This window comes from Perca fluviatilis, chromosome 18, assembly GCF_010015445.1.
Source record: "Perca fluviatilis chromosome 18, GENO_Pfluv_1.0, whole genome shotgun sequence".
Classification (NCBI taxonomy): domain Eukaryota; kingdom Metazoa; phylum Chordata; class Actinopteri; order Perciformes; family Percidae; genus Perca; species Perca fluviatilis.
Window position 1 is genome coordinate 36,512,821 of NC_053129.1, and position 20,000 is coordinate 36,532,820.

At 45.3% G+C, this 20,000-nt stretch overlaps 1 protein-coding gene and 1 long non-coding RNA gene across 2 annotated transcripts in view; both read right to left on the reverse strand.

Annotated features, from left to right (window-relative positions):
- Positions 1-16,500, reverse strand: part of LOC120546665 (photoreceptor outer segment membrane glycoprotein 2-like) — a 16,564-nt gene extending 64 nt beyond the window's left edge. The window contains exons 1-6 of the mRNA XM_039781785.1: positions 16,378-16,500; positions 11,751-13,036; positions 10,282-11,712; positions 8,908-9,200; positions 4,199-4,445; positions 1-836 (exon numbers count right to left, since the gene is read on the reverse strand). The exon at positions 1-836 is cut by the window's left edge and continues 64 nt beyond it. Coding sequence (XP_039637719.1) covers positions 579-836; positions 4,199-4,445; positions 8,908-9,200; positions 10,282-10,569 — 1,086 coding nt within the window. The 5' untranslated portion in view covers positions 10,570-11,712; positions 11,751-13,036; positions 16,378-16,500 and the 3' untranslated portion in view covers positions 1-578. The remainder of the gene's footprint in view (positions 837-4,198; positions 4,446-8,907; positions 9,201-10,281; positions 11,713-11,750; positions 13,037-16,377) is intronic.
- Positions 7,781-8,306, reverse strand: LOC120546698. The gene is made up of 3 exons (XR_005636926.1): positions 8,282-8,306; positions 7,910-7,945; positions 7,781-7,797 (listed from the first exon to the last, which is right to left on the reverse strand). It is a non-coding gene; the product is annotated as an uncharacterized LOC120546698 (long non-coding RNA).
- Positions 16,501-20,000: the final 3,500 nt, after the last annotated feature.

Below are 20,000 nucleotides of genomic sequence, written 5' to 3' on the forward strand. Positions count from 1 at the left end.
TGCACTGGACTTGCAGAGCTCTGAGGACCCGGGGTTAAAGTCGTCCGGAACGATCCAGACCGGCATCACGGCACCTTCAAATAACAAGTAAATTATTCTCATTGGCAGTTTCATACATCATTGTTCTCCGTTCTTTTACATACGGCAAATAATATTATTCCATTCCAGTGTTTCCTCTACGCATTCCGTGAGTCCGAGCTCAAGGCAACTGTCTGTGGTGAGTTCAAATGTCTGTAATAACAGCAGGACAGTCGCATACTCTCTGTTAAAGTCAGCTGAACAGCTGAAGATCACATTGTCGTAGCCTACCGGTTACAATCAGGCTCGGTGGGGGACGATGCGGTAACGTTTTTATCTGAGCCAGACAGTGAGTTTTGGGTTAAAAGACCGGTGATGCTGTTCTGCCCTCGTTCTTCTCCGTGAAGTTAGCTGGAAGCGAACGTAGCCGCAGCGTGTTGTCTTCCCAGCGCTGGACTCTTGGTGATCTCTCCACTAGCAGTTCAGTGGTTTCGACTCCGACAGTGGACGCATATTGTCAGAGTCACTGAGCATCACTGGAGGTTTTCCAGCCCGAAGCGCTAGCTGGTCTCGGGGGTGTGGGCGCAGCGGGACGGCAGCTCGCGCTCTGTGGCGGCAGACGGGATGTTGAGGTTGGGGTCTTCGTCATCGGCCTGGTAACACTTGCCGAGGTTCTTGATGATGTTGAAGTTGGAGCGGGCTGTTTCTGCCAGACTGTTCTCCAGAATCCAGCCTTCTGACTCCGAGTCTGGGTCGCCCAGCCTTAGAACGTTCTCCATCGCAGTCTGCAGGTACCGGACCCCCGTCAGAACCAGCAGCTGCACGGTGGGAGAAGACAAACACACACTGGATTTAGTTAGAGCTGCTCCTCTTAGTGGATCAGTGGACTAATCGGTGGTTCTGGTCTTAGTCAACTTAGATCTCTGTAGTCCATTAGTCATGTCTGATGCTGTTTTCATGCTGAATGACTTATTACCAAGAAACGTACGAGCTCATCTCTGGTAAACACAAGAATTAAAGTGGTGCTTTAACACGACTCTTAGTGGAGAAACTCAGATTTACAGATCTGTCAATAAATCAACTAATCGATTAGTCGGTACAGTTGAATGAGTGATAGTCGACTAAGAAGTTCTTCAATCGAGCATGGCCCTAGATTTAGTCATACCTGGCGAACGTGGAAAGCTGCATTGCCTCCTAATCTGATGCCAGACAGATACGCACAACCGGCACATACGGGTACTTCGCTTGTTCTGTTATTGTCGAGATTTGCTTTCTTGTCTTCTGCAGCCGGTCTGCTGAATGAGACTATTTTTAGTCACCGTGCCTTTTTTCACACCCATTTGTTGTGAAGCACTTTGTGATTTTTATCTGTGAATTGTGCTATACAAATAAATTTTACTTACTTACTTACTTACTAATACTCAAGGCCGTGCCCCCCTTTTGGGGCATAGAAAAGAGACGGTCCCATAGAAGTCAATGCAATTTGACGTGTGTTTGGATCATAATTTTGACAAATGTGTGTGGATTTTTTTCTTGTTAAACAGTTTGTTTTATACACACATCTAATGTTTATATTGTGACCTTGCCTGAACCTGAGCATTCACGATACCTTAATAAACTAAGGTTGATCGCCGCTGGTCTGGTCTATAGCCTTGAGCCAAAGCCCATCTATCAGGATCTATTTTATGACATGGCAAGAGGACAAATTGAAGACCAGGGTTTTTGGATGTATTGTTGGTGCAACAAACTACTCAGCAACCTTTCGGCATTAATTCAAAACGGTTTGTTTAAAGTAAAAGTTTGGAGCGATTTACATTTCCTCTGTCATCACGCTGTTGTCGTCTATGGGGAACGCGGGATTGTTTTCCCCTAAAAGTGGGCGTGGATCTGTTCAGAGACATTCTATGACGTTGCGCCGGTTGTGCGTATACAACACAGAGTGCAGATAGAGACAGCAATTTCATTACACAAAGCCTCCTGGGTGTCATATACACTCAGGGCCTGATTTACTAACACTAGCGCTGTTTGCGCTGCGTCTGTTTATGCGAGTTCGGTAATAGCGCACGCTATGCTTCCACAGTTTGCGTAGTATTTATCAACCCTGACACCCATCAGCCAATCAGCGTCTTTCTCCGCCCACTAGACCGTAGATTGCGCTGTAGCAAAGCGTTACTGGTGCTATGATACGGCTGAGACCAGACTGCGATATTCCCACTGCTGATGCTAGGACTGTTTGAAATGATCCTGATGTATATATCTGTAATGTAGCGAGGAGTTTAACAACTGCTGGAATGGGATGTGAACGCTGAGTGGGAGATTCAATGTCATCTTTGATTTCTTCCAGTAACTCTAATATTGCACGGCTGCTTGATCTGTAACGCTAAATGATGTTGTGTTCACTGACAAAGTGTGATTCTTGTGTTAACTATATGTTCAGCCTCGCCTATGTCTTCGTCTTGCTCAGATGACTGTTGCCATTTCACCAGCGGCATAAAGCTCTACGAGGAAACTCGACTGCGGCTGGTTTAGACCTGCTTTAAGAGGCGGAGAATTTCCCCCGCAGAATAGAGGCGCGCTCTTACTGACAGTCTTTGTAAATACCACGGGATATATAATTAGGGGCACTTTGTGCTTATCCTCCCACCTTTTCGCGTGGAACTCCCACTTTCCCCACGACCCTCCCACGAACGCATAGTGAAAGCGCAACTTGTCTCTTCTCGCTCATGTGGAGGACAATCTGCCATTTTAACCAAGTGCGCCCTGTTAGTAAATAGCCCGCATCGGTTACGTCCGTCTTTGCGACCAATTAGCGCCTGGAAACAGGCGCAAACGGCTTGATAAATCTAGCCCTCACTGTATAAAGTTGTAGTGGATTTGTTGGTGATCAGGATTTCTAAAGGCTAGCAATATGTTGGACGAGACCTTGTTCCAATCAAAAATAGGTCCCGATCTGGTACATCGGCCCTCCCAAGAGCGTCTAATGCCAGAATGCTGTGAGATATATATAAGTAGAGTCTGGAAACTAGTGCCTCTTGTGCTGCATAAACTCTTTTGAAGTGGATTTCGGCGTAAGAGGACTTTGCCATGGAACTCTGCTGGCCTTTAAAGACGATCTTAGCTGTGAATGAAATAAAAAAAGGGGGACGTGGTCAAGTTATGTACATAGGCCCTTGGTTCCAAAAATGTCCTCTAGTGCAAGAACCCCCTTCTCCAACACATTCTCACTCCCATCGCATAAAAAATCGCTTAGTCCGGTGCCTTTGGCGTTTGTTATTGATGCTGAAATTCTCCTTTAGCGTCATATTTAGACGCCCTTGGTCGGTAGCCTAGAAATCTAGACCACCCTAGCGGCAGCAAATGTAATTTGCAGCCAGGGTCATCTAGCAACTCCATGTTGGCTTGCGAGCTGGGAAAACCAAACTCTAGTCGGGCCAATCACATCGTGTATAGAGGTGGGTGGGGCTTATAGCTGCTGTTGCTGGAGAACAGCGGTCTTTGGAATCGGCTTTGGCCGCGACTCTGGAAGACTTGGAGTTAAAGAACAAAAAACAACACTGAAGTCATTCTTAAAAAAGGAAGATGTGTTCAGAGTTTAAAGTTTAATCTATCAGCTAGCGTTGCTCTGATTTGTTGGAGCGCTATCCTATTGGTGCAGAGGGAATTTGAAAGACAACCGTTTGTCCCGCCCCTCGGATTGAGCCCTGACCAATGGGGAGTTCCCAGACCCAACATCTGGATGTGGGTCTGTCTGCTCAGGCTACTTGGTCGGGACTCTTGCCAACAGTTTTGACACCATGGGTCCGGACGTAGGTTTTACTGAAACGCGGGACAAGAACGGGACATGAACCCCCGTCTCCTGGGGGAAAGTCCCAGAGTGATAGGAACATTAAGTAAGTGAGTAAGGACCCTAGACTCTCCTCTAGAGCACGTTTATGTCTCTGGAACAACTTGGCCGAGGATAGTAGGTCTCTTTTAAGTCCGTTCTTAAAACATACTTTTATTAGAGAGCCTTTCCTGATTGTATTTGAGCCTGAACCTCCTCTGAACTGTCTTCCTATTCTAACCTACAGGTTTTCATTTGTTTTGTTAAAAACCTGATGTTTTGTGACTGCTCTGTATATACAAATATATATATATATATATATATATATATTTAATATGTTCAGACAGTGTGTCTCACCTCAAAGAGCCAGATGAGCAGCACTGTGAGGCCGATGGACTGCAAGATTTGGGTGTAGTGCTCCATCAGCGCCGGCCGGCAGCCCCTCCTCCACAGGTTCAGCTGCTGGCTCTGCCGGTCAAAGTTAAAATGTGCCGAGCGGTCGCTGAGTCGCTGCTGGATGCACGGCCGCGGGGATGCCGTGCTGCAGCAGCTGAAGGGAACCCCGTCCATCAGGTACTTCCTGTCCACGTTACTCCGCAGTCGGCTGCAACACAGAGACACTGTTAGATACTACACCCTTATTAATAGTACTCAACGTTACTCCGCAGTCGGCTGCAACACAGAGACACTGTTAGATACTACACCCTTATTAATACTAGTCAACGTTACTCTGCAGTCGGCTGCAACACGGAGATACTGTTAGATACTACACCCTTATTAATACTTCATGTCAACGTTACTCTGCAGTCGGCTGCAACACAGAGACACTGTTTGATACTACACCCTTATTAATACTCCCTGTACACATTACTCTGCAGTCGGCTGCAACACAGAGACACTGTTTGATACTACACCCTTATTAATACTCCCTGTACACATTACTCTGCAGTCGGCTGCAACACAGAGACACTGTTTGATACTACACCCTTATTAATACTACTCAATGTTACTCTGCAGTCGGCTGCAACACGGAGACACTGTTAGATACTACACCCTTATTAATACTACTCAATGTTACTCTGCAGTCGGCTGCAACGTTACTCTGCAGTCGGCTGCAACACGGAGATACTGTTAGATACTACACCCTTATTAATACTTCATGTCAACGTTACTCTGCAGTCGGCTGCAACACAGAGACACTGTTTGATACTACACCCTTATTAATACTCCCTGTACACATTACTCTGCAGTCGGCTGCAACACAGAGACACTGTTTGATACTACACCCTTATTAATACTCCCTGTACACATTACTCTGCAGTCGGCTGCAACACAGAGACACTGTTTGATACTACACCCTTATTAATACTCCCTGTACACATTACTCTGCAGTCGGCTGCAACACAGAGACACTGTTTGATACTACACCCTTATTAATACTCCCTGTACACATTACTCTGCAGTCGGCTGCAACACGGAGATACTGTTAGATACTACACCCTTATTAATACTTCATGTCAACGTTACTCTGCAGTCAGCTGCAACACAGAGACACTGTTAGATACTACACACTTATTAATACTTCATGTCAACGTTACTCTGCAGTCGGCTGCAACACGGAAACACTGTTAGATACTACACACTTATTAATACTTCATGTCAACGTTACTCTGCAGTCAGCTGCAACACAGAGACACTGTTATATACTACACACTTATTAATACTTCATGTCAACGTTACTCTGCAGTCAGCTGCAACACAGAGACACTGTTAGATACTACACACTTATTAATACTTCATGTCAACGTTACTCTGCAGTTGGCTGCAACACAGAGACACTGTTAGATACTACACACTTATTAATACTTCATGTCAACGTTACTCTGCAGTCGGCTGCAACACAGAGACACTGTTAGATACTACACCCTTATTAATACTTCATGTCAACGTTACTCTGCAGTCGGCTGCAACACGGAGATACTGTTAGATACTACACCCTTATTAATACTTCATGTCAATGTTACTCTGCAGTCGGCTGCAACACGGAAACACTGTTAGATACTACACACTTATTAATACTTCATGTCAACGTTACTCTGCAGTCGGCTGCAACACGGAAACACTGTTAGATACTACACCCTTATTAATACTTCATGTCAACGTTACTCTGCAGTCGGCTGCAACACAGAGACACTGTTAGATACTACACACTTATTACTACTACTCAATGTTACTCTCTGTTTCCTTTTCTTTCCAAACTGGACATGAACCCCAGTCTCCTGGGTGAAAGTCCCCCCTCCCCCCTAACCTGCCCCCTAACCAGGACATTTGGCGCTCTTATACTTTCTCACCTCACTTCCTGCTTTGCTCCCGTCAGAACTACTACGGCCACTAGAGGGCGCCACCACTAAAAACATAAATATAGGGCAGTATGATGCTGGAACTAACGAGTTATGGGGGAGTTTTTACCGGACTGTCTCGGTAAAGGCAAAGGGATCTAGTGATCCAGCTGGACTGTAATTGTCCCTAAAAAAGTGATTCACTGATGGAAACCTGAGTAAATAAGAAGTGTTTGTGTCAGTCTGTCAGCAGACAGCAGAGTATTTTCAGATTGAGGCCAGCAGTCGGCTGCAGTTAAAGCTGGAAGCTACTGAGGTCAAATGTCCTGGATTAATTAGGTTAACCAAACAGGGTTCATCGCCAGGTTAAATCCTCTGGGTCCTAGTATCTATGACTATCTATAGACTCTAGAATCTACTAAAATCTATAGTTGCACCCGAAATCCCACAATAACATGTTATTTAGTAGGCTAAAACATTGAGACGTTTTAGTATGTTCAAAATGTAAGTGTGAAACCAATAGTAGGTGCATACTATTTCCAGGAATACATATTACAGTATGCAAACAGTGGACACTACGCGGGCATCAGTATCCCACAATGTAATGTGGTAGATGGATGGATAGATAGATATATAGAAACATAGATAGATAGAGGGATGGATGGTCAATGCTACTTCACCATAGCGCTGTAACATGAACAGTCTATAGTCCCATAGAAGATAAAATACGAGCAGTAGTTGCTGGTTGTGTTTAGCCGCTACAGAGCTCCAGGATGCCGGCTACCAGCGGCAGGTGTTTAGCCGCCAACAGGTGACTGTGAGCAGGCTACCAGCGTCAGTTGTTTAGCCGCCAACAGGTGACTGTGAGCAGGCTACAGGCACCGCCAGATGACGCTCCTTTCAGGGGCCGTGGATGGTGGTGGAGTTTAGCCAGAAAAAGTGAGCATCACGCGGCGATGACAGTTAAGTTTAGGCACCAAAAGAACTAGTTAAGTTTGGTAGAAAGATTGTGGTTTGGATTAAAACACTGAGGACCAAATAATAGCCTGCTCTATCTCGGCAGCGCTGTGTTGTTACCTGCGTTGCTACCTGTGTTGTTACCTGCGTTGCTACCTGCGTTGCTACCTGCGTTGCTACCTGCGTTGCTGCCTGCGTTGCTGCCTGTGTTGCTGCCTGTGTTGCTGCCTGCGTTGCTACCTGTGTTGCTTTCTGTGTTGTTACCTGCGTTGCTGCCTGCGTTGCTACCTGCGTTGCTGCCTGTGTTGTTACCTGCGTTGCTGCCTGCGTTGCTACCTGCGTTGCTACCTGTGTTGTTACCTGCGTTGCTACCTGCGTTGCTACCTGCGTTGCTGCCTGCGTTGCTGCCTGTGTTGCTGCCTGTGTTGCTGCCTGTGTTGCTGCCTGCGTTGCTACCTGTGTTGCTTTCTGTGTTGTTACCTGCGTTGCTACCTGCGTTGCTACCTGCGTTGCTGCCTGCGTTGCTGCCTGTGTTGCTGCCTGTGTTGCTGCCTGCGTTGCTACCTGTGTTGCTTTCTGTGTTGTTACCTGCGTTGCTGCCTGCGTTGCTACCTGCGTTGCTGCCTGTGTTGTTACCTGCGTTGCTGCCTGCGTTGCTACCTGCGTTGCTACCTGTGTTGTTACCTGCGTTGCTACCTGCGTTGCTACCTGCGTTGCTGCCTGCGTTGCTGCCTGTGTTGAGGCGTTGCTGCCTGTGTTGAGGCGTTGCTACCTGTGTTGCTTTCTGTGTTGTTACCTGCGTTGCTGCCTGCGTTGCTGCCTGTGTTGTTACCTGCGTTGCTGCCTGTGTTGCTGCCTGTGTTGCTGCCTGCGTTGCTACCTGCGTTGCTGCCTGTGTTGCTGCCTGCATTGCTGCCTGCGTTGCTGCCTGCGTTGCTACCTGCGTTGCTGCCTGTGTTACTGCCTGCGTTGCTGCCTGTGTTGCTGCCTGTGTTGCTGCCTGCGTTGCTGCCTGCGTTGCTGCCTGCGTTGCTGCCTGCATTGCTGCCTGTGTTGCTGCCTGCGTTGCTGCCTGCGTTGCTGCCTGTGTTGCTGCCTGTGTTGCTACCTGTGTTGCTGCCTGTGTTGTTACCTGCGTTGCTACCTGCGTTGCTACCTGCGTTGCTGCCTGCGTTGCTGCCTGCGTTGTTACCTGCGTTGCTGCCTGTGTTGCTGCCTGTGTTGCTGCCTGTGTTGCTGCCTGTGTTGCTACCTGCGTTGCTGCCTGCGTTGCTACCTGCGTTGCTGCCTGTGTTGTTACCTGTGTTGCTGCCTGTGTTGCTGCCTGTGTTGCTGCCTGTGTTGCTGCCTGCGTTGCTACCTGCGTTGCTGCCTGCGTTGCTGCCTGCATTGCTGCCTGCGTTGCTGCCTGCGTTGCTACCTGCGTTGCTGCCTGTGTTGCTGCCTGTGTTGCTGCCTGTGTTGCTGCCTGTGTTGCTGCCTGCGTTGCTACCTGCGTTGCTGCCTGTGTTGCTGCCTGCATTGCTGCCTGTGTTGCTGCCTGCGTTGCTGCCTGTGTTGCTGCCTGTGTTGCTGCCTGTGTTGCTACCTGTGTTGCTGCCTGTGTTGTTACCTGCGTTGCTACCTGCGTTGCTACCTGCGTTGCTGCCTGCGTTGCTGCCTGTGTTGCTACCTGCGTTGCTGCCTGTGTTGCTGCCTGCATTGCTGCCTGTGTTGCTGCCTGCGTTGCTGCCTGTGTTGCTGGCTTAGCCTTTGGGAGACTCTACTTACTCTCTCACGCTGCTGTTGGTCATGTCCAGGTAGCGGCTGCTGACCCACTGGACCTGGAACCAGTCCCGGTACCCAGAGTTCCCGCAACACTGGAACTGGATCTGCAGCAGGTCCAGCGTCTTCTTCAGGTAGCAGCGGCCCGGCGTGTCCGTGTCCTTGTAGTAGCGCATGGCGTTCCTCAGGCCCAGGAACAGCGCCTCCTCCAGCTGGCTGCTGATGCTGTAACACATCACCGCGCCCGCCAGCACACACGCCGTGAACACCAACGTGCACACCACGTACGGCATCATCACCTGCAACAAGGGTTCAAATATCTTACTAATATGTTATATCTTATCTTAACTTAAAGGTCCCATGGCATGAAAATGTCACTTTATGAGTTTTTTTAACATTAATATGAGTTCCCCCAGCCTGCCTATGGTCCCCCAGTGGCTAGAAATGGTGATAGGTGTAAACCGAGCCCTGGGTATCCTGCTCTGCATTTGAGAAAATGAAAGCTCAGATGGACCAATCAGGAATCTTCTCCTTATGAGGTCATAAGGGGAAAGGTTACCTCCCCTTTCTCTGCTTTGCCTGCCCAGAGAATTTGGCCCACCCATGAGAGAGAGACATCATGGCTTTCAAACGAGCAAAGTGGCAGTTGGTCAAGGCCACACCCCCACCCTCCACCTTCCCCCCTCTCTCCTCCTCAATAGCTAAAGACAAAGAAATGGTACATCCTAAGGAAAGCTCATTGTGGGACTAGCTCTAGTGGCTGTAATTCTGCATTAAGGCTGAATTTCGGGAAAGAGACTTCAGATACAGTATTAGGGGACCACTAAGGTCTATACAAAAGAGACTTCAGATACAGTATTAGGGGACCACTAAGGTCTATACAAAAGAGACTTCAGATACAGTATTAGGGGACCACTAAGGTCTATACAAAAGAGACTTCAGATACAGTATTAGGGGACCACTAAGGTCTATATAAAGAGACTTCAGATACAGTATTAGGTGACCACTAAGGTCTATATAAAGAGACTTCAGATACAGTATTAGGGGACCACTAAGGTCTATATAAAAGAGACTTCAGATACAGTATTAGGGGACCACTAAGGTCTATATAAAAGAGACTTCAGATACAGTATTAGGGGACCACTAAGGTCTATATAAAAGAGACTTCAGATACAGTATTAGGGGGCCACTAAGGTCTATATAAAAGAGACTTCAGATACAGTATTAGGGGACCACTAAGGTCTATATAAAAGAGACTTTAGATACAGTATTAGGGGACCACTAAGGCCTATATAAAATCATCCAAAAAGCAGCATGTCATAGGACCTTTAACGGAACTTTTATCTTATCTTATATCTAATATTATATCTCATATCTCACCATCTTCCAGCGCAGGAACTTGTTGGTGTCGGTACAGTCCAGACAGATTTTCCCGCCCATGAAGTTGATGGCGCATGCCACCAGCCCCGTGGTGATCAGCATGTGCGGCACGTACAGGATGCCCTGCTCCGACATCACTTCCTGTCGTTTCTGGATCTCTACTTTGAGGAACAATCCGAGTCCGAAGAGGATCGCTCCGGTCAGCACCGAGATCCAGTTCAGCAGCCAGAGAAACTCGGCGAGCTTCTCTCTCTCCACCTTCGTGAACGTCAGCTTCCCGACCGCCATGAGTTTGGTTTATGGGTGTTTATCACGGTTATAGTGACCAGAATTATCACAGTTTTCGGTATTTTTAAAAGTGTGTTCGATATGTTCAGAAAGCACTGATAGGTCTACACAAGCTGAAATAGTTTCAAAAAGTGTAACAGTACCATAATATAGGCAAAACCTTATCACAAGTGCAACTTTTAATATCAAATGTCCTGAGCGCTATCATCTCTACCTTCCGCCATGATTCCAACTTCAAGAAACTCACGTTGTAGGCTACGCAGTGCGCCTGACTAAGAAACGAAAACTGTAGGCTACACAGTGCACCTGACTAAGAAACAAACACTGTAGGCTACGCAGTGCGCCTGACTAAGAAACGAAACACTGTAGGCTACACAGTGCACCTGACTAAGAAACGAACACTGTAGGCTACGCAGTGCGCCTGACTAAGAAACGAACACTGTAGGCTACACAGTGCGCCTGACTAAGAAACAAACACTGTAGGCTACGCAGTGCGCCTGACTAAGAAACGAACACTGTAGGCTACGCAGTGCGCCTGACTAAGAAACGAACACTGTAGGCTACACAGTGCACCTGACTAAGAAACGAACACTGTAGGCTACACAGTGCGCCTGACTAAGAAACGAACACTGTAGGCTACACAGTGCGCCTGACTAAGAAACGAACACTGTAGGCTACACAGTGCGCCTGACTAAGAAACGAACACTGTAGGCTACACAGTGCACCTGACTAAGAAACAAACACTGTAGGCTACGCAGTGCGCCTGACTAAGAAATGAACACTGTAGGCTACGCAGTGCACCTGACTAAGAAATGAACACTGTAGGCTACGCAGTGCACCTGACTGAGAGACGCACGCTGTAGACTATGCAGTGCACCTGACTAAGAAACGCACGTTGAAGGCTACGTAGTGCGCCTGACTAAGAAACAAACACTGTAGGCTACACAGTGCACCTGACTAAGAAATGAACACTGTAGGCTACGCAGTGCGCCTGACTAAGAAACGCACGTTGAAGGCTACGTAGTGCACCTGACTAAGAAATGAACACTGTAGACTATGCAGTGCACCTGACTAAGAAATGAACACTGTAGACTACACAGTGCACCTGACTAAGAAATGAACACTGTAGACTACGCAGTGCACCTGACTAAGAAATGAACACTGTAGACTACGCAGTGCACTTGACTAAGAAGCGCATGCTGTAGGCTGCACAGTGCGCCTGACTAAGAAACGCACGTTGAAGGCTACGTAGTGCACCTGACTAAGAAAAGCACGTTGAAGGCTACGCAGTGCGCCTGACTAAGAGGCTACGCACTGATAATAATATTTTAATTGAAAACGGTAATTGTTATCGTCAACATTTTTACCGTTCCACCGGTAATCATTACATCCCTACGTCCAAGCTGCCGGAAACATGAACGAAAACAGGGGAAACCTTACGCACTTAAGAACACTTGGTGCCAGGGCCGCGTATATAAACAAATACTGTGAAGTATGCAGATTTGGTGGCTGGTTAGCTCAGTTTGTAGAGCGGGTGCACATATGCAGAGTTTTATTCCTCGACACAGAAGGTCCAGGGTTCAGGCCTGACCTGTGACGGTTTTCCTTCATGACTTCCCCCCTCTCTCCCCCTTTCATATCTCAGCTTTCCTATCCTTTAAAGGTGGAAAATCCCCCCAAAAATTGGTTTGGATTGGATCAGCAGGGATACTTCAGTCACAACGCAGTTTATCTTGGATATGAAAGAGATTCTCAGAGAACTAACGCTGTGAACTGTACCAGGAAGCCTCTAACGTGCTTCATTATCAAACATATTAAAGGTGCTGTAGGTAGGATTGTAAGGATCCAGGACTTAATTTTGTCGTTAAGAATTGACCCCAAGCAGTTCCACAGAGACAGAAATAGTTCTATCTTCAGAGCAGAGACGGTTTACCTAAAGACAGACATCTGTGGAAACAGCCAACACGTCTCCTAACTTTGGAGTGTTATTTATCCTGACATTCCTTAGATAGGCTAGTTTCAGATGATGTCAGGGTCGTCCTGCCATTATATTTAAGAAGTGTTTGGAGACAGAAACATTGACCGTGCACACAGCGTGCATCAATCTCTGTACAGAAAGCCCAAAGTGCCATGAAACCGCTATTTACATTTAAAAACAATGCTTTTAACACCCTTTTAGTTGTCCAAAAACGCTGCTTTTCTATGTTGAAAAAGAGTCGTAGAAACGGCGCTTTTCTCAGCGTCTGTTGTGAGGTCTCCACAGACAAAAAAGCATGCCAGTTTCTCTCCCTGTTTGGAGCAAAAAAGTCTCCTAAGTTTGAAGCATTATTTATCCAGAGATTAGGTTTCGGAGTTTAAAGTTCCTGCAGGTTTGAGTCACAGAGTTGATCTGGAGGAGTTGCTGCTCTCCGAGCGTCATAAGAAGCTTAGCGAGATATTTTCGGTTCTCTCTTCGACTCCGTGACCTCTGTGGGAGGAAATTCAGAGTTAGAAATACTAAATTTTTAACTTTTAATCATCAGACCAGGGTTCATGTTCAGGGTTCAGGGTTCAGGTGTAGGTTCAGGGTCAGGGTTCAAAGCCTAGGCAGTGGGCTTTGAGGGTTAAAAGGTCAAAAGGTTAAAGAAGCGAGCTTGTGACCGGGAGGTAGTTGGTTCAATCCCCAGACCGACAGGATACAGGCTGGGGAAAGTGAAAGAGCAGCGCTTGTCCCTCCCTCATTACCACCACTGAGGTGCAGAGACAGCAGATCAGACTGTGGTGGTACTGGGCAGCTTCCAGGTATGAATGTGATCAGATCAGACTGTGGTGGTACTGGGCAGCTTCCAGTATGAATGTGATCAGATCAGACTGTGGTGGTACTGGGCAGCTTCCAGGTATGAATGTGATCAGATCAGACTGTGGTGGTACTGGGCAGCTTCCAGTATGAATGTGGTCAGATCAGACTGTGGTGGTACTGGGCAGCTGCCAGGTATGAATGTGATCAGGTCAGACTGTGGTGGTACTGGGCAGCTTCCAGGTATGAATGTGATCAGGTCAGACTGTGGTGGTACTGGGCAGCTTCCAGTATGAATGTGATCAGATCAGACTGTGGTTGTACTGGGCAGCTTCCAGGTATGAATGTGGTCTTGTACTTGGCAGCTTCCAGATATGAATGTGATCAGATCAGACTGTGGTGGTACTGGGCAGCTTCCAGGTATGAATGTGGTCTTGTACTGGGCAGCTTCCAGGTATGAATGTGATCAGATCAGACTGTGGTGGTACTGGGCAGCTTCCAGATATGAATGTGATCAGATCAGACTGTGGTGGTACTGGGCAGCTTCCAGGTATGAATGTGATCAGATTAGACTGTGGTTGTACTGGGCAGCTTCCAGGTATGAATGTGATCAGGTCAGACTGTGGTGGTACTGGGCAGCTTCCAGGTATGAATGTGATCAGATCAGACTGTGGTTGTACTGGGCAGCTTCCAGGTATGAATGTGGTCTTGTACTTGGCAGCTTCCAGATATGAATGTGATCAGATCAGACTGTGGTGGTACTGGGCAGCTTCCAGGTATGAATGTGATCAGATCAGACTGTGGTGGTACTGGGCAGCTTCCAGGTATGAATGTGATCAGATCAGACTGTGGTGGTACTGGGCAGCTTCCAGATATGAATGTGATCAGATCAGACTGTGGTGGTACTGGGCAGCTTCCAGGTATGAATGTGATCAGATTAGACTGTGGTTGTACTGGGCAGCTTCCAGGTATGAATGTGATCAGATTAGACTGTGGTGGTACTGGGCAGCTTCCAGGTATGAATGTGATCAGATTAGACTGTGGTGGTACTGGGCAGCTTCCAGGTATGAATGTGATCAGATCAGACTGTGGTGGTACTGGGCAGCTTCCAGATATGAATGTGATCAGATCAGACTGTGGTGGTACTGGGCAGCTTCCAGGTATGAATGTGATCAGATCAGACTGTGGTTGTACTGGGCAGCTTCCAGGTATGAATGTGATCAGATCAGACTGTGGTGGTACTGGGCAGCTTCCAGGTATGAATGTGATCAGGTCAGACTGTGGTTGTACTGGGCAGCTTCCAGGTATGAATGTGATCAGATCAGACTGTGGTGGTACTGGGCAGCTTCCAGTATGAATGTGGTCAGATCAGACTGTGGTGGTACTGGGCAGCTTCCAGGTATGAATGTGATCAGGTCAGACTGTGGTGGTACTGGGCAGCTTCCAGGTATGAATGTGATCAGACCAGACTGTGGTGGTACTGGGCAGCTTCCAGGTATGAATGTGATCAGATCAGACTGTGGTGGTACTGGGCAGCTTCCAGGTATGAATGTGATCAGGTCAGACTGTGGTAGTACTGGTAAGCTCCCCAGAATGCAGAAAATTAAGAGTTACAACACAAGAGGAAACAGATTCATTCATTCATTTCTTTATGATAAAACAGGTAAACTAGTGTGATGTCAGCTTGTTAAATGTGAAAATGTCCTAATCTCTCCTCAGACAGACTCTCCTCTGGGACAGGACACTCAAGATCTTTGAGTTGTGGACAAAACGAGACATTTGAGGACGTCTGATCTACATTTTAGAGACAGAACTACTCATCCATTCATCCAGAACAGACAGAACTACTCATCCATTCATCTAGAAGAGACACAACTACTCATCCATTCATCTAGAACAAACAGAACTACTCATCCATTCATCTAGAACAGACACAACTACTCATCCATTCATCTAGAACAGACACAACTACTGATCCATTCATCTAGAACAGACACAACTACTCATCCATTCATCCAGAACAAACACAACTACTCATCCATTCATCTAGAACAGACACAACTACTCATCCATTTATCTAGAACATACAGAACTACTCATCCATTCATCTAGAACAAACACAACTACTCATCCATTCATCTAGATCAGACAGAACTACTCATCCATTCATCTAGAACAGACACAACTACTCATCCATTCATCTAGAACAGACAGAACTACTGATCCATTCATCTAGAACAGACACAACTACTCATCCATTCATCTAGATCAGACAGAACTACTCATCCATTCATCTAGAACAGACACAACTAATCATCCATTCATCTAGAACAGACACAACTACTGATCCATTCATCTAGAACAGACACAACTACTCATCCATTCATCCAGAACAAACAAAACTACTCATCCATTCATCTAGAACAGACACAACTACTCATCCATTCATCTAGAACAGACACAACTAATCATCCATTCATCTAGAACAAACACAACTACTCATCCATTCATCTAGAACAGACACAACTACTCATCCATTCATCTAGAACAAACACAACTACTCATCCCTTCATCTAGAACAGACACAACTACTCATCCCTTCATCTAGATCAGACAGAACTACTCATCCATTCATCCAGAACAAACACAACTAATCATCCATTCATCCAGAACAAACACAACTACTCATCCATTCATCTAGAACAAACACAACTACTCATCCCTTCATCTAGATCAGACAGAACTACTCATCCATTCATCTAGATCAGACAAAACTACTCATCCATTCATCTAGAACAGACACAACTACTCATCCATTCATCTAGAACAGACACAACTACTCATCCATTCATCTAGATCAGACAGAACTACTCATCCATTCATCTAGAACATACCATTAACACATTAATGCAAGAGGTAAACAACCGTTGTAGCCTAACCCCCTAACCCTAACCCTAGCTGCAGCGCTGCTCTGGTCTCTGTTGCTCTCAGCCAATCAGAATGAAGGATGTTTTGGGGGGGTGGGGGGTTACCTGCGACCTCCTGTCGTCCTCCACCGCTGATTTCTGAACCTTCGACGGGACCTGGACCAGATATTTCTGCAGAAGAACCAGAGATCTGAAGCGTCTGTTGACCTGCGGCAGCCGCTACGCTAATCTGCTTACAGCTAATCAGCCTCGGAAAGCTCCGGTAGCCACGGCTACAAGGGCATGGGGGGGGGGGTGATTCTCTGCTGGGGGGGGGGGATGGGGGTCTGTGTGACATCATGTTGTGCTCGGGTCTAATTTGACCCATTTTCAAAATTTTTCCATATAACAAATGTTGGTTTCTTTCAACCAAATTGTCAAAATAAAATAACATGGATGGTTCTGTACAATGCTCACACACACACACACACACACACACACACATATACACACACACACACACATATACACACACACACACACACACACATATACACACACACACACATATACACACACACACACACACACACACACACACACATATACACACACACACACACACATATACACACACACACACACACATATACCACACACACACACACACACACACACAGTAATACACACACACAGATACACACACACACACACACACACAGATACACACACACACACAGATACACACACACATATAACACACAGATACACACACACACACACACACAGATAACACACACACACACACAATACAACACAAACACACACACATACACACACACACACACACACACATATACACACACACACATATACACACACACACATATACACAACACACCACACAGATACACACACACAAACACACATACAGATACACACACAACACTAACGATACACACACAACACACACACAACACCAACACACACACACACACACACACAATACACAAAACAATACACACACAATACAACACACAACACACAGATACACACTACACACACATACAGATAATAAAACACCAACACATACAGATAACACACACAAACACACAGATAATACAACACAATACAACAATAACACACACACAAGATATACACACACAACACAGATATAAACAACAATAATACACACACAACAACACAGATATACACACACACACAGATAATACACAGATACACAACACACACAGATATACACACAGATACAGATAACAACAGATATACAAAACACACACACAGATATACACACAGATACAGATATACACACACACAGATACACACACAGATACACACACACACAGACACACACACACAGATATACACACAGATACAGATACACACACATATACACACACAGATACACACACACACACAGACACACACACACAGACACACACACACACACACACAAACACACACACACACACAGATATACACACACACACACACACAGATATACACACAGATACAGATACACACACATATACACACACAGACACACACACACAAACACACAGATACACAGATAATAATAATAATAATAATAATACATTTTATTTAAAGGCGCCTTTCATGACACTCAAGGACGCCTTACAAAATTTATAGAAAACATTTAAAGAAGAAAAAGAAAAATCAAACCAGTACAGCATCAAACATTAATCACATAACAGCCTGCCTAAACAGATACGTTTTAAGACGAGATTTAAAAACTGAGAGACTAGAACTGTGTCGAACTCCACAGGAAGAGAGTTCCATAAATGGGGAGCAGCATAGCCGAAAGCCTCGTGGACCCCATAGAAGCTGTCCTAGTGGCGTAGAACAAGTGTAAGTGCAGAAGCCGATCTTAGAGTAAGGGAAGGAGGTGAATATGAAGAAGATCTTGAAGATATGAAGGAGCCAAATTGTTAAGTGCTTTGTAAGTTAAAAGCAAAACTTTAAAAATCTAAACGGAATTTAACCGGAGCCAATGCAACTTCTGTAAAACAGGAGAAATGTGTTCAAAAATGCGAGTTTTGGTAATGACTCGAGCTGCAGTGTTTTGTACCAACTGTAATTTATGGAGAGATTTCAAGGAAGCCCATAAAACAAGCATTACAGTAGTCGATTCGGGATGTTACAACAGCATGCACCAGCTGTAGCAGTACTCTTGAGTGAAAGGACAGGACGACGACGATTTATTTGCGAATGTGAAAGAATGCAGAACGGGTAATTCTATTAATGTGAGCTTCAAAAGACAATGTTGTGTCAAAAATGACACCCAAACTTGTGACCTGATTCGATAGAGGAACAGAACAGTTATCTATTACCATCGAAGAAATATTTGACTTACTTATCGTATTTTTTAATAATAATAATAATAATAAATTGAATTTATATAGCGCTTTTCATGGACTCAAAGTCGCAACTAGAAGAATTTCTGTTTTACTGCTGTTCAATTTTAGAAAATTACTTGAAAACCAATTTTTTAATTAACTTAAGCACTCACCAAGAGCGGAGCAGGGAAACTTTGATGAAGGTTTAGAAGACAGGTAAAGTTGGGTGTCATCGGCATAACAATGAAATTTAATATCATATTTCCTAAAAATAGTGCCAATAGGTAAAAGGGTAAATAGTAAACAGAAGTGGTCCTAGAACAGAGCCCTGGGGAACACCAGTGACAACAGGAGTAGGATTTTATTTAAACTGTTTGAGTTGTACAAATTGAATGCGATCTGTGAGATAGGAACAAAACCAGCTTTAAAGCCATACCAGTGATTCCAATAGATTCCAACCTACTCAAAAGTATAGGATGTGAAATGGTGTCAAATGCCGCACTAAGATCAAGAAGTATAAGTATTGATAAAAGACCAGCATCAGCGCGCAAGTAATAGATCATTAGAAATCTCTTTACAAGGGCAGTTTCAACACTGTGAAGAGCACCGAAACCCTGATTGAAACTGCTCATATAAACTATTGTAAGAGAGATGTTCCGCGAGCTGAAGAGCAACAGTTTTTCTAGGATTTTGACAAAAACGCAGATTTGAAATAGGTCGAAAATTTTCAAAACTGTTTGTGTCTGTCCCAGGTTTCTTAAGAATAGGTGTTATAACAGCGGTTTTAAGTGCAGTAGGCAGTCCCAGAAAGAAGTGATGTATGCAAAATGTCAGTGATTAAAGTTGAAAGGAATGATACACACACACACACAGACAGACACACACACACACACTCACACACATATACACACACACACACACACACAACAACACACACACACACACACACACACACACAACACACACACACACACACACACACAATATACACACAACACCACACAAACACAATACCAAAAACACACACACATAACCACACACACACTACACACAACACACACACACACACAACAAAAACAACACCAACAACAAAACCCCAACAACAACAAAAACACTAAAAAAAACACACCAAATAACACCAATAACCAAAATAACACACAACACAAACACACAAACCAACACACACACCAACCATACAAACACCACCATATCATAACAACAAACAAAACAAACACAAACAATACACAAAAATAATACACAAACAAACACAAAATACACAACCACACATACATAACACAATACACATAACACACACATATACAACATATACACAACAAACACACATACACACACAACCACATATAACAACAAACA